Source organism: Pecten maximus, chromosome 8 (assembly GCF_902652985.1).
Source record: "Pecten maximus chromosome 8, xPecMax1.1, whole genome shotgun sequence".
Taxonomy (NCBI): Eukaryota; Metazoa; Mollusca; class Bivalvia; order Pectinida; family Pectinidae; genus Pecten; species Pecten maximus.
In genome coordinates this window covers 40,667,000-40,681,769 of record NC_047022.1, presented here as the reverse complement: position 1 = coordinate 40,681,769, position 14,770 = coordinate 40,667,000, and the positions used below count along the sequence as shown (strand labels likewise).

The window sequence follows — 14,770 nt, the reverse complement described above, 5'->3', positions numbered from 1 at the left end:
GAATCTGATACTTCATTGCCTCCTATAGTTATGGAGAAACATGTTTCAGGATCTACAGATTCTCATACTTCATTGCCTCCTATAGATATGGAGAAACATGTTTCAGGATCTACAGATTCTCATACTTCATTGCCTCCTATAGTTATGGAGAAACATGTTTCAGGATCTACAGATTCTCATACTTAACACCAAAGGTGAAATTCCTTCATTTCCTCCTGTAGAGAAACATGTCCCAGGGTATAATACCTACGTGCACATGACATTGCGGAGTTTCTCCAGGTTGGCTGGGGTAAAGTACCAATAGTTTCTGTCACATCTCTGTACATCCTTGTCAATTCTGTGGAGATTTAATGCCACGTTGTCCAACAACTCCGCCTGAAAATCAAACCAAACTTCACATCATTAAATGTAACAGTAATTTGTATATCAAAGATTCTAACAGTTATCATTAAATGACGTCCTTCTGTCAAGTCAGTTTTTCAGGGAATGGATGTACAACTTCTTATTAAGGACCTACAGAATATTTTCCCCACTTTCCAACAACAATAGCTAAAGCAGCATACAACATGTTCCCCAATACAGCCAAGCTACTTTTAACCTATAAACCTTGATACTTTTCCAGACAAAAACCTTGTTTCCATACAGATCCTAACTTAATAGACTTTTTTTTTTTTTTAAAGACAAACTTGAAATGATAGTTTTCCTACAGAATTTTTTTTTAACAAGAATATTTAGATATGACTGTGATCCAAAGCTCTGATGAATATCTTTTACTTCCCAAGATTGCAATCAAAGGGCCAAAGGCCCTGAGAAACGTCAGGGTCTGAGGTCATACAATAAGAAATCTAAAATTGGATTTTTTATCATCTTATAGTCAGACAGCTACATTTGTAACAGATGAAATGTCTTAATCTGGTTATTCCTATTCTATATATATTCAGGAAAACATAGCATGCCTGTTTATGGAAGCACATTTTAGTTTTATCGACATATTTATCTGCTGACAACTTTCCAATAGCTGAGTATATACTGTAGTTCTTTCTCTGACCTATTTCTTTAATGTTTGTGGAAGATTATTTATATACTTCGGAATCAGTAAAGCTGCTTGTAAACTTTGAAAAAAATCAACTGAAGGACAAATCGGTCTATTAACAGTTACATGTACAACCAGAGATAAAATCCAAGATGTACACAGCCTAAGTTTTTTTTATATTTATATTATATGATGCTAATTAGGCCTAGCAAACAGCTATTTTATGACCCCTAGTAACATCGAAAATGCAAATATTTTACCTCCGATAGAAAACAGAGGTCGGGCTGTCAATCACGCTGTCCGACAAGACATATATATAGGCCTTTAGTTTTGACAAACAAGACGCCAGTACATCAGTCATGGATCATAATCGTTAAATTTTTTTCAAAACCTTATTTGATAAATCCTCATGAAAAACGGCTGTGTAGTTGATAACTACTTGCCTTCAATTCCTGTTGATATTGCTTCCATATTCAAGCAACATACAAATAAATATGAAACTACGAATGGTCGCTGGTTTAGTTACATTAGACATAAACGCCATTTTGGCCGATTAGTGATGATCACGTGATTAGTCACGTGACAGCTGAAGTTAAAATATCCCGTGGAATGTTTGGCTGCAAAGCTATTTATAGAAGTGTAAACATTTGTCTATAACGGCAGGTGCCAAAAGCAACCTGACTTTAAAAGCACCATTCTGGCTCAGACATTTGACCACTGTAACCTTAAAAGTAGGTCAAGGTAATTTGAACAAAGGTAATTTGAACAAACATGCTTTGGTAGCCCTTCATCCAAGCCACTGGTCAAATATCATGATAAGGCCACACTTTCGCTACGGAGAGGAGACTGAATATTCCCAGCCATGCTGTGTACTACCAAATACTTACCGAATATATTCCCCCATTTGAAGCAGGAGAAGCTGGTGATATCAAACTCTCATGGGATGTAGACAGGCGTTTCAAGTTATCTGAAATATAAATATTTGGATTTAAATAAAATTTAAATTTTTGAGGAAAAATTATAAAATGAGAAGGCATTGATTTGAGTTGGTACAAGGAATCAAATATGTTAGCTATGCAGTGTCAGCAAACTGAAGGTAGATTTGTGTTTTATTTCTTTTATCAACAGTTCATTTCAATCTTCTGTACCTAGCCAGTTAATTTTGTGTCAAAGAATTACATAAAGAACAATAACTATCAATATACAGCTAGAGCCACATTGAGATGGTCTTATAAACTAAAGACGTCACATAAATTTCACCCATATTTTCAGGAAATGATGGGCCTATATATTCCATGGCGATATTCCATGTTACAGTATAGTTTCATTATATTCATACCTATATTTTCAGCATCAAATGTTTTTCCAGTGTTTTCTGCTGTCAGGGAATGTCTTTGACTTGAAAGACCATCTCTATCATCGTTGTCGTCATCATCATCATCATCATCATCATCATCATCCTCATCCTCATCATCTGACTCTGCCCCACCATCCTCCTCGTCAGCCTCTGTACTGTCCATGGAGCAGGACATCTTAGTAACAATTATGTGGCGTTCCATACTGCCCTCACGATCAGCACGGGAGATATCTGTACCTTCAGAATCGCCAGCTGAATCTAACTTTGACCTCTCCTGTGAACTCTGCCGTGCTATAGAGTCACCCAGTCCATCATCTGGACTGTCAGAAAATGATGTACACACATAATCCCTCTTCTCCAGTAATATTTCTGTCTGTGTCATCTTTTCGATGACCTCAGACTGTTGTAGGTGTAGCTCCATACTCTGTTTCCTATCTGGAGTTGGGGTACATGTTGTCCCTGTAGCAGAGCTCTCTTCAGGTACAGTCTCGGGATGTGAGAAATCATCCCACTCATCAAAACTTTGTTGAGATTCAAAAACATCGTTACTTAGACTAGAGTCTTTGCGTACGAGCGGGATTGGTCCGTCGGAGCTATGGGAAGATAATTTAGCTAGATTAGCTGCCATGATCTCCTTATCACGTTGTTTGACAATAGCCTCAATCGCTAACCATTCAGACATTGTGCGCTCATACATTGTACGCATGATCTCGTCCACTTTTTCCCGCTCCTCTGGCGTACTACTGAAGGAGTAATGTCCCAGCAGGTAAGGCCACACCTGTAAAATCAACACGACATTATCGACAGGTAACACAACTGATTGATTACATGTCATACCAAATTGGTTAAAGTCACACTTGTTTCTTAAAATGTCATACCTGACTGGACAAATATCATACCTGGTTGGTCGCAGTGCACCTTGTATGACTAATTTTAAAAAATTTGACAAAATGATTTATGTCTCATGAAAACTGAAACATCTTCATAGTTGATCCAAAGTAATAGTTACTTACCTCTTTCCTGATCTCATGTGCCACTCCACCGTTATACACCAATCTATAAACCTCCGCGGGGTCGGATACCTACAGGTAAAACGAAGAGTTCAGATTACTGTGGATTTACAAACTGGACATTATACACCAGTCTGTAAACCTCCGCGGGGTCGGATACCTACAGATAAAACGAAAGGTTCAGATTACTGTGGATTTACAAACTTGACATTATACACCAGTCTATAAACCTCCGCGGGGTCGGATACCTACAGACAAAACGAAGAGTTCAGATTACTGTGGATTTACAAACTTGACATTATACACAAGTCTGTAAACCTCCGCGGGGTCGGATACCTACAGGTAAAACGAAGAGTTCAGATTACTGTGGATTTACAAACTTGACATTATACACAAGTCTGTAAACCTCTGCGGGGTCGGATACCTACAGGTAAAACGAAGAGTTCAGATTACTGTGGATTTACAAACTGGACATTATACACCAGTCTGTAAACCTCTGCGGGGTCGGATACCTACAGATAAAACGAAGAGTTCAGATTACTGTGGATTTACAAACTTGACATTATACACAAGTCTGTAAACCTCCGCGGGGTCGGATACCTACAGGTAAAACGAAGAGTTCAGATTACTGTGGATTTACAAACTTGACATTATACACCAGTCTGTAAACCTTCGCGGGGTCGGATACCTACAGATAAAACGAAGAGTTCAGATTACTGTGGATTTACAAACTTGACATTATGTTTTGAGAGACCATTTTTACAGGGACAAAATGGCAAGTATACCGCCTCCTTGATCATTGGCACTATGTTACTGTACACCAACAGACTTAACTTTTCGTGCCATCAGCCCTTCCCTAAGATAAATTTAGCCTTCTCTGGCCACCTAGAACTCCGACCATCCCAAACTATGGTCCCCCTCACCATGTTGTCCTTGTTGATAAACTTCCACTGCTCCTCAGTCAGTCCCGCTGAAAGGTCGTAATCAGAATCTGTGACCTGCTAATGACCCAAGGACAAGGCCGGACAGGTGTGTTCTCACTGTCTTCAGGTGGCGGCAATGTGCTAGCCCTGTCAACACATAAAAATTGGATGCGTATTACTAGAAATAGATAATTGCCAATTGTATACATACAGAGACATACAGACATACATAGGTATACAGAGACATACAGAGGTATACAGAGACATACAGAGACACACAGAGACATACATAGGTATACAGAGACATACAGAGGTATACAGAGACATACAGAGACACACAGAGACATACAGAGACATACAGAGGTATACAGAGACATACAGAGGTATAAAGAGACATACAGAGGTAAATAGAGACATACAGAGACACACAGAGGTATACAGAGGTATATAGAGACATACAGAGACATACAGAGACACACAGAGATATACAGAGACATACAGAGGTATACAGAGACATGTAGATGTATACAGAGACATATACAGTTATACAGAGACATACAGAGGTATACAGAGACATACAGAGGTATACAGAGACATACACACTTATACAGAGACATACAGAGGTATATAGCGACATACAGAGGTATACAGAGACATACACAGTTATACAGAGACATACAGAGGTATACAGAGACACACAAAGGTATACAAAGACAAACAGAGACATACAGAGGTATACAGAGACATACAGAGACATGTAGATGTATACAGAGACATACAGAGACATACAGAGGTATACAGAGACATACAGAGACATACAGAGGTATACAGAGACATACAGAGACATACAGAGGTATACAGAGGTATACAGAGATATACAGAGCCATACAGAGACATACAGAGGTATACAGAGACATGTAGATGTATACAGAGACATACAGAGATATACAGAGATATACAGAGACATACAGAGACATACAGAGATATACAGAGACATACAGAGACATACATAGGTATACAGAGACATCAGAGACATACAGAGATACACAGAGACATACAGAGGTATACAGAGACATACAGAGACATACAGAGGTATACAGAGATATACAGAGACATGTAGATGTATACAGAGACATACAGAAACATACAGAGACATACAGAGGTATACAGAGACATACAGAGACATACAGAGACATACAGAGGTATACAGAGACATACAGAGACATACAGAGGTATACAGAGCTATACAGAGGTATACAGAGACATACAGAGATATACAGAGACATGTAGATGTATACAGAGACATACAGAAACATACAGAGACATACAGAGGTATACAGAGATATACAGAGACATACAGAGATATACAGAGACACACAGAGGTATACAGAGACATACAGAGACATACAGAGACATACAGAGGTATACAGAGATATACAGAGACACACAGAGGTATACAGAGACATACAGAGGTATACAGAGACATACAGAGGTATACAGAGACATACAGAAACATACAGAGACATACAGAGATATACAGAGGTATACAGAAACATAGAGACATACAGAGATATACAGAGACACACAGAGGTATACAGAGACATACAGAGGTATACAGAGGTATACAGAGGTATACAGAGACATACAGAAACATACAGAGACATACAGAGATATACAGAGGTATACAGAAACATAGAGACATACAGAGATATACAGAGACACACAGAGGTATACAGAGACATACAGAGACACACAGAGGTATACAGAGACATACAGAGACATACAGAGACATACAGAGATATACAGAGACACACAGAGACATACAGAGACATACAGAGGTATACAGAGACATGTAGATGTATACAGAGACATGTAGAGGTATACAGAGACATACAGAAACATACAGAGACATACAGAGGTATACAGAGACATACGGAGACATACAGAGGTATACAGAGACATGTAGATGTATACAGAGATATACAGAGATATACAGAGACATACAGAGACATACAGAGATATACAGAGACATACAGAGACATACATAGGTATACAGAGACATCAGAGACATACAGAGATACACAGAGACATACAGAGGTATACAGAGACATACAGAGACATACAGAGGTATACAGAGATATACAGAGACATGTAGATGTATACAGAGACATACAGAAACATACAGAGACATACAGAGACATACAGAGGTATACAGAGACATACAGAGACATACAGAGGTATACAGAGATATACAGAGGTATACAGAGACATACAGAGATATACAGAGACATGTAGATGTATACAGAGACATACAGAAACATACAGAGACATACAGAGGTATACAGAGATATACAGAGACATACAGAGATATACAGAGACACACAGAGGTATACAGAGACATACAGAGGTATACAGAGATATACAGAGACACACAGAGGTATACAGAGACATACAGAGGTATACAGAGGTATACAGAGACATACAGAGGTATACAGAGACATACAGAAACATACAGAGACATACAGAGATATACAGAGGTATACAGAAACATAGAGACATACAGAGATATACAGAGACACACAGAGGTATACAGAGACATACAGAGGTATACAGAGACACATACAGAGGTATACAGAGACATACAGAAACATACAGAGACATACAGAGATATACAGAGGTATACAGAAACATAGAGACATACAGAGATATACAGAGACACACAGAGGTATACAGAGACATACAGAGACACACAGAGGTATACAGAGACATACAGAGACATACAGAGACATGTAGATGTATACAGAGACATGTAGAGGTATACAGAGACATACAGAAACATACAGAGACATACAGAGGTATACAGAGACATACGGAGACATACAGAGGTATACAGAGACATACAGAGACACACAGAGATATACAGAGACACACAGAGGTATACGGAGACATACAGAGACATACAGAGACATACAGAGACATACAGATATACAGAGACATACAGAGGTATATACATTATTGTACACACAGATATGAATGTACTTACATCCGTAGAAAGCTCTGGAGATGATTTGTTTCTTCATAGTATCACAAAGTTGTTTTAAAGTCGTTCTGGAATATAAATATATAAATATTCTTATACTTCATCATATCTTTCCTCTAGAAAGATTTCTTAATTCCAAATGGATCTTTTTGGGGACACCATTAAAATCAGCTTATCAAAACTCATCATTTTTATGTATAAAATTTATATGGCCATCATGACCTATCTTATAATTAGCATAAAAAGTACTTTAAATTTCTTATATGTCAGGGTCACTCCAATGGCAATTGTCTACACACATAACTGTAAAGGTTCAGTAACTTATATGTCAAGGTCACTCCAATGGCAACTGTCTACACACTGAACTGTAAAGGTACAGTAACTTATATGTCAAGGTCACTCCAATGTCAATTGTCTACACACTGAACTGTAAAGGTACAGTAACTTATAGGTCAAGGTCACTCCAATGTCAACTGTCTACACACTGAACTGTAAAGATACAGTAACTTATAGGTCAAGGTCACTCCAATGTCAATTGCCTACACACTGAACTGTAAAGATACAGTAACTTATAGGTCAAGGTCACTCCAATGTCAATTGCCTACACACTGAACTGTAAAGATACAGTAACTTATAGGTCAAGGTCACTACAATGTCAATTGTCTACACACTTAACTGTAAAGGTACAGTAACTTATATGTCAAGGTCACTCCAATGCCAATGGTCTACACACATAACTGTAAAGGTACAGTAACTTATAGGTCAAGGTCACTCCAATGTCAATGGTCTACACACTGAACTTCAAAGGTACAGTGATTTTTCATGACATAAATACCTTTTGTGTCTATTAAAATCAGAATGCATGCCAGAGCTTATCTACATGCATGTTCAAGAGAACTTTTCAAAGTTAATCAGTACTTTAGGCTTTAGACATTTACTTGGTCCCCTGTTTTAAGAGATAAAGGCATGTTTTACCCAGACCTGTGGTTGGAACCCTGTTTGGACAGACAGGAGTTGTTCTGCTCCTCCTGTGCTTTTGCGTAGTCCTGTACTGATGATTGGGCCAAAGGGCTTGGGAGGCGGGGGATACGGTTGGCCCATGAAAAGTTCTCTCCCTTGATCTTAGCTTTGGGATCCATCATTTCTGGAGCTAAAAAGGTAAGGTTTTTATTTCAATAAATACAACAGATCTTATAGAAACAGATTTGTCAGCTTAGTTTTTCCAGGGAAGAGACTGGTTGTAACATTTACTTGTGATATAACTATCTGATACTGAATTACCAGTGGCAATGTTAACTGCTGTGAGGAAATTTTTGAATTAAATTAATCCATAAAACTGTTGCTCAAACAACCATTTATATAAGGTATACATGTAATAATAAACTTTAAAATTGTCTCTTCATTTATTGTCAATAATAATAAATATTTGAAGGCATAAATGGAATGAGGACTGGTGATAACACGAATACTGGAAGGTCTAAATGTGGTGGTGTCTTACGAATACTGGAAGGTCTAAATGTGGTGTTGACTTACGAATACTGGAAGGTCTAAATGTGGTGTTGTGACTTACGAATACTGGAAGGTCTAAATGTGGTGTTGACTTACGAATACTGGAAGGTCTAAATGTGGTGTTGACTTACGAATACTGGAAGGTCTAAATGTGGTGTTGACTTACGAATACTGGAAGGTCTAAATGTGGTGTTGTGACTTACGAATACTGGAAGGTCTAAATGTGGTGTTGACTTACGAATACTGGAAGGTCTAAATGTGGTGTTGACTTACGAATACTGGAAGGTCTAAATGTGGTGTTGACTTACGAATACTGGAAGGTCTAAATGTGGTGGTGTGACTTACAAATACTGGAAGGTCTAAATGTGGTGATGATAGACTTACGAATACTGGAAGGTCTAAATGTGGTGGTGTTGACTTACGAATACTGGAAGGTCTAAATGTGGTGTTGACTTACGAATACTGGAAGGTCTAAATGTGGTGTTGACTTACGAATACTGGAAGGTCTAAATGTGGTGTTGTGACTTACGAATACTGGAAGGTCTAAATGTGGTGTTGACTTACGAATACTGGAAGGTCTAAATGTGGTGTTGACTTACGAATACTGGAAGGTCTAAATGTGGTGTTGACTTACGAATACTGGAAGGTCTAAATGTGGTGTTGTGACTTACGAATACTGGAAGGTCTAAATGTGGTGATAACTTACGAATACTGAAAGGTCTAAATGTGGTGATGATAGACTTACGAATACTGGAAGGTCTAAATGTGGTGGTGTTGACTTACGAATACTGGAAGGTCTAAATGTGGTGTTGACTTACGAATACTGGAAGGTCTAAATGTGGTGTTGACTTACGAATAGTGGAAGGTCTAAATGTGGTGTTGAATTACGAATACTGGAAGGTCTAAATGTGGTGATGTCTTACGAATACTGGAAGGTCTAAATGTGGTGTTGACTTACGAATACTGGAAGGTCTAAATGTGGTGATGTCTTACGAATACTGGAAGGTTTATATGTGGTGTTGACTTACGAATACTGGAAGGTCTAAATGTGATGATAGACTTACGAATACTGGAAGGTCTAAATGTGGTGATGATAGACTTACAAATACTGGAAGGTCTAAATGTGGTGGTGTGACTTACGAATACTGGAAGGTCTAAATGTGGTGATGTCTTACGAATACTGGAAGGTCTTTATGTGGTGTTGATTTACGAATATTTGAAGGTCTAAAGGTGGTGATGTGACTTACAAATACTGGAAGGTCTAAATGTGGTGTTGTCTTACAAATACTAGAAGGTCTAAATGTGGTGTTGTCTTACAAATACTGGAAGGTCTAAATGTGGTGGTGTGACTTACGAATACTGGAAGGTCTAAATGTGGTGGTGTGACTTACGAATACTGGAAGGTCTAAATGTGGTGTGACTTACGAATACTGGAAGGTCTAAATGTGGTGGTGTGACTTACGAATACTGGAAGGTCTAAATGTGGTGATGATAGACTTACGAATACTGGAAGTTCTAAATGTGGTGATGATAGACTTACGAATACTGGAAGGTCTAAATGTGGTGATGATACGAAAGACGTAATCAGTGGCCTCGTCTTCCTCTGTGCTGGAGCTGCTTGTGCTGCCCTCTTGTGAAATGTTAGAGAGACGACTGCCTTTCCGTTTCAGTTTGGGGAATACTTTCCCTGGAATGACCAAAAAACCCAGTTACAGACTAAATACATCAGTAGGTCATAAAAGATATTGGATTGACTATTGTTTCACAGGAGAAAACATACTCAATATAGTGGTACATCGTATACAATATTAGTGCATGCATCGATGTCTTCTGTTAAATGTTGTCGAATTGGACATGTCTGACCAACTGTAATACATCAAACACTGATACAGGAATATAATGACAGACATGGCAGGCCGTCGTAAATCATCCTCTTGTAACAAACATTTGACCTTAGATTCCAGCTTCTCATTGTGATTAATTCAAGTCAGTGGACCACAGCTTTGGTCCTCCTCTTATTACTCCATGTGTTCTGATTAAAGTTTTATTATCATTAATGGGACGATGATGCTTAAAACAGTTTTCTCACATGACTCAACAAAATAGTTTTCAATTCTGAAAAGTGTGTGGTTCCTCTTGTCAGAAAGCAATTATTCAAAGTTTAAACAGAACTAACTTTGTAGAATGACCCCCGAGTGACCTTGACATTCTATCCCCAGCTCAGAAATTAAGTTTATAACCTTCATAAATAGTGTTAGACAATAAGGAGTTTCATCAACATTGATAGAAAAGGAAATATTCATAACAAATACTGGAGCATTATAGTTAATTTGGATTAGCATTCTACTGTAACAGTTTATATGAATTTTGCCCCAAATAATGACACAAAGAAAGTGAAAGTGAAAGAAAGACCACAACTCTATATTTAGTGGCATAAGAAACTGATTTTTAGTATGTTACACTGTCCTAATACAAGAGGTAGTCACATGTATATACAAAATACGACAGGTGTAGGTGATAGAGTATACCAGTATATTCCTAAGAAAGGTACTGACTGGCAGTAGTAGTTACAAAATAACACTCAATAACACTCAAAATAAACATATTACCACTAAATAAAAACCCAGAAGAAGGTGATTATAACACAGCACTACTTTACCTGTTCTTATCACTGTTTAACAGTAAAGTCAATTGATTTTTTTTTTTATTAACTTCTGTCACTATAAATACTTGTATGAAAATATAATAAACAATTGTTTTGGGGTTTGATATATACATAATGTGAACTGTGAAGTTATATAAAAGGTGGGATGGTGGGTGATAGGTGTCCGGGATATCTGATCAGTATGGGTAGAATATTGAAATTACAAATGAAATTGAACTTTTATAATTCTGGTATCTGTAGGATATATCCAAGATATTCCAGAGTCCTAAGTATCAAACTAGGGACAGTCATTATTGTATTGGTATCCAGCTGGGGAATTTACAAACATTTATGGACAGGATAATGTTAAAATATCTGAAGTATTCCATTTGTAAACAGCATTCCATTAATTAACCAAGATTTTTGATATTTTTTAGTTCCATTAATTAATCAAGATTTTTAAGATTTTCTAGATGATTTTTTTTTATTATGACAGACCCCCAATGACCTTGCTGTGTGTCATTAACAGTGTATTCCTGCTATATATACAGAACCAGTGACCTTGTCACTGGAAACTTATCCATCCACAATTACAGATCTCCACACTTTTTACGTTGTATAACTTAGCTGTAGCTGATCACCATAGGATTCTGGCTCTAAAATAATCTCAGGAAAGCAATCATGGAAAGTGTGGAAAGATGCATGGCCAGACAGTGAATCCAACGATGTTGGACGATTGATGGCCACACATTTAAGCACTAGCAGTTTAAGATATTAAAGTACCGCACAACCATTACAAAATACTTAATAAAGTTACTCACCAGCAATTAAGATACTAGAAGTACCGCACAACCATTACAAAATACTTAATAAAGTTACTCACCAGCAGTTTAAGATACTAGAAGTACTGCACAACCATTACAAAATACTTAATAAAGTTACTCACCAGCAGTTTAAGATACTAGAAGTACCGCACAACCATTTCAAAAGACTTAATAAAGTTACTCACCAGCAATTTAAGATACTAGAAGTACGTACTCACAACCATTACAAAAGACTTAATAAAGTTACTCACCAGCAATTTAAGATACTAGAAGTACCTCACAACCATTACAAAATACTTAATAAAGTTACTGTATATATCCATAACTGGTCATCCTAAGTTATGTAGATCACTCTGTACGAGTTCTGATCAAGTGCTGATCTGGCTCACTGCATTTTTCTCTCTGGTTACAGAATGACCATAACATTGGTAAGAAATGTATCCCGAATGAAGTTTTTTTTTTTATTCATACAGTAAAATCATTGTTTAAAAGGCAATTGTTATCAACAAAACCTTTTTATTTATTAGAAACAACTGTTTAGTAGTAGGATAGAAAAATACAATGTTCAGACCAGAAGTTGGAACTCTGCGCCTCTAACTATTTGAGTTACCTGGCCACTCTGAGCCTCTAACCATTTGAGTTACCTGGTCACCCTGAGCCTTTAACCATTTGAGTTACCTGGTCACCCTGAGCCTCTAACCATTTGAGTTAACTGGCCACTCTGAGCCTCTAACCATTTGAGTAACCTGGCCACTCTGAGCCTCTAACCATTTGAGTTACCTGGCCACTCTGAGCCTCGAACCATTTGAGTTACCTGGCTAATCTGAGCCTCTAACCATTCCAGTTACCTGGCCACTCTGAACCTCTAACCATTTGAGTTACCTGACCAATCTGAGCCTCTAACCATTTGAGTAACCTTGCCACTCTGAGCCTCTAACCATTTGAGTTACCTGGCCACCGGTATTCAGACCATTTCCATTACACCCCTTTCTCTTTTCACATTGTCTTTGACCAAAGACACAAACAGGACTCTAAATCACATTCAGCAGGAGGTTTGTAGTGGCCACAAGTGACAGGCAGTAAGCCCCTTGAAGATTACATAGGTTGGCCATGGACCTATGACATTGTTGCACCAGCAATCTGCAGGCATGATGTGGCATTTCGCTTGTAATTAAGGAACGATTTTGGTACTGCTAACCTGTATGTGAACTGTCATTTCTATGGACAAGGAAGGAGGTATACAAAGAATGTCAGGGCAAGTTTTGAGCAAGTTACTGTCTTCCTGCTGGTAATTTGAGAGTTGCTTGCGGGCAAGTTTCTGATATGCTACAAGGACCTCTGCCATATAAATAGTCCCATCAGAGGAATTCCTTCGGTTTGGATTTGAAGAGGAACTCTATGCAGTCTGACTAACAGGGCACATTCTGTATCAATTGAGCATCTATCTACCTTTCTATGTACATTTTGAATATGTTGATGGTCACTTGTAAGAATCAACAACTTTATATACATGTGGACATCGAAGTTGCTTGGTGGGCATCTTCATGCTAAGAAATCTGGCCGAGAACTGATGATCTCTCCGTCCAGCCCATATTTATATGCTCTTGCAGAGAACTTCCACTCAGGTATCATGATACATTGCAAGGCCCTATATATGTGGCATGAACTAACATGGACCTGTATGAAGCTCTCACGCATCATCCATACACCTGGCACATCCACACGCCTAGACATTTTCCTGCGTGCTGCAAATCTCTACGTGTACCAAGCCAATAAAGCTTACCCAGACCAGTGTGACAGTTATAGGGTCCTAACTAAAGTGTATTGTAATATTTTTGACTGACTTGTTATTCATTTTTATGTACATTCGCAGTAAAGAATTATACATGGCTGGTTTAGAAATGACCTGAGTCAAGAAGTTTGTTCTAAATGCAAATAGCAGACATAGGGTGGATAAACCTAGTTAAACTGAAAGGTTTAGGTGTGAAAGCTTCCACAATCTACAGCATTGGAGTCTTAGATCGTACATCAAAACAGCACTGCAAAACTTTACATTAAACTTGTAATTCCTAAACGAGTAAATACCATGAAAACAGCACTGCAAAACTTTACATTAAACTTGTGATGCTCTAACGAGTTGATACCATCAAAACAGTACTGCAAAACTTTGAGTTAAAATTGTAATGCTTTAATGAGTTGATACCATCAAAACAGTACTGCAAAACTTTACATTAAACTTGTAAATGCTTTAACGAGTTGATACCATAAAAAAACCACTGCAAAACTTTACATTAAACTTGTGATGCTTTAACGAGTTGATACCATCAAAACAGTACTGCAAAACTTTGAGTTAAAATTGTAATGCTTTAATGAGTTGATACCATCAAAACAGTACTGCAAAACTTTAAATTAAACTTGAAATGCAAAACT

The 14,770-nt window shown here is 37.8% G+C and overlaps 1 protein-coding gene across 1 annotated transcript in view; it reads right to left on the bottom strand.

Annotated features, from left to right (window-relative positions):
- LOC117333520 (small G protein signaling modulator 1-like) overlaps positions 1–14,770 on the bottom strand; it is a gene marked incomplete in the record, with an annotated part of 119,687 nt that overhangs the window by 14,734 nt on the left and 90,183 nt on the right. Inside the window, 9 exon segments of the mRNA XM_033892843.1 lie at positions 251–375; positions 1,921–2,000; positions 2,373–3,168; positions 3,404–3,472; positions 4,324–4,398; positions 4,400–4,470; positions 7,367–7,431; positions 8,345–8,513; positions 10,413–10,559. Coding sequence (XP_033748734.1) covers positions 251–375; positions 1,921–2,000; positions 2,373–3,168; positions 3,404–3,472; positions 4,324–4,398; positions 4,400–4,470; positions 7,367–7,431; positions 8,345–8,513; positions 10,413–10,559 — 1,597 coding nt within the window.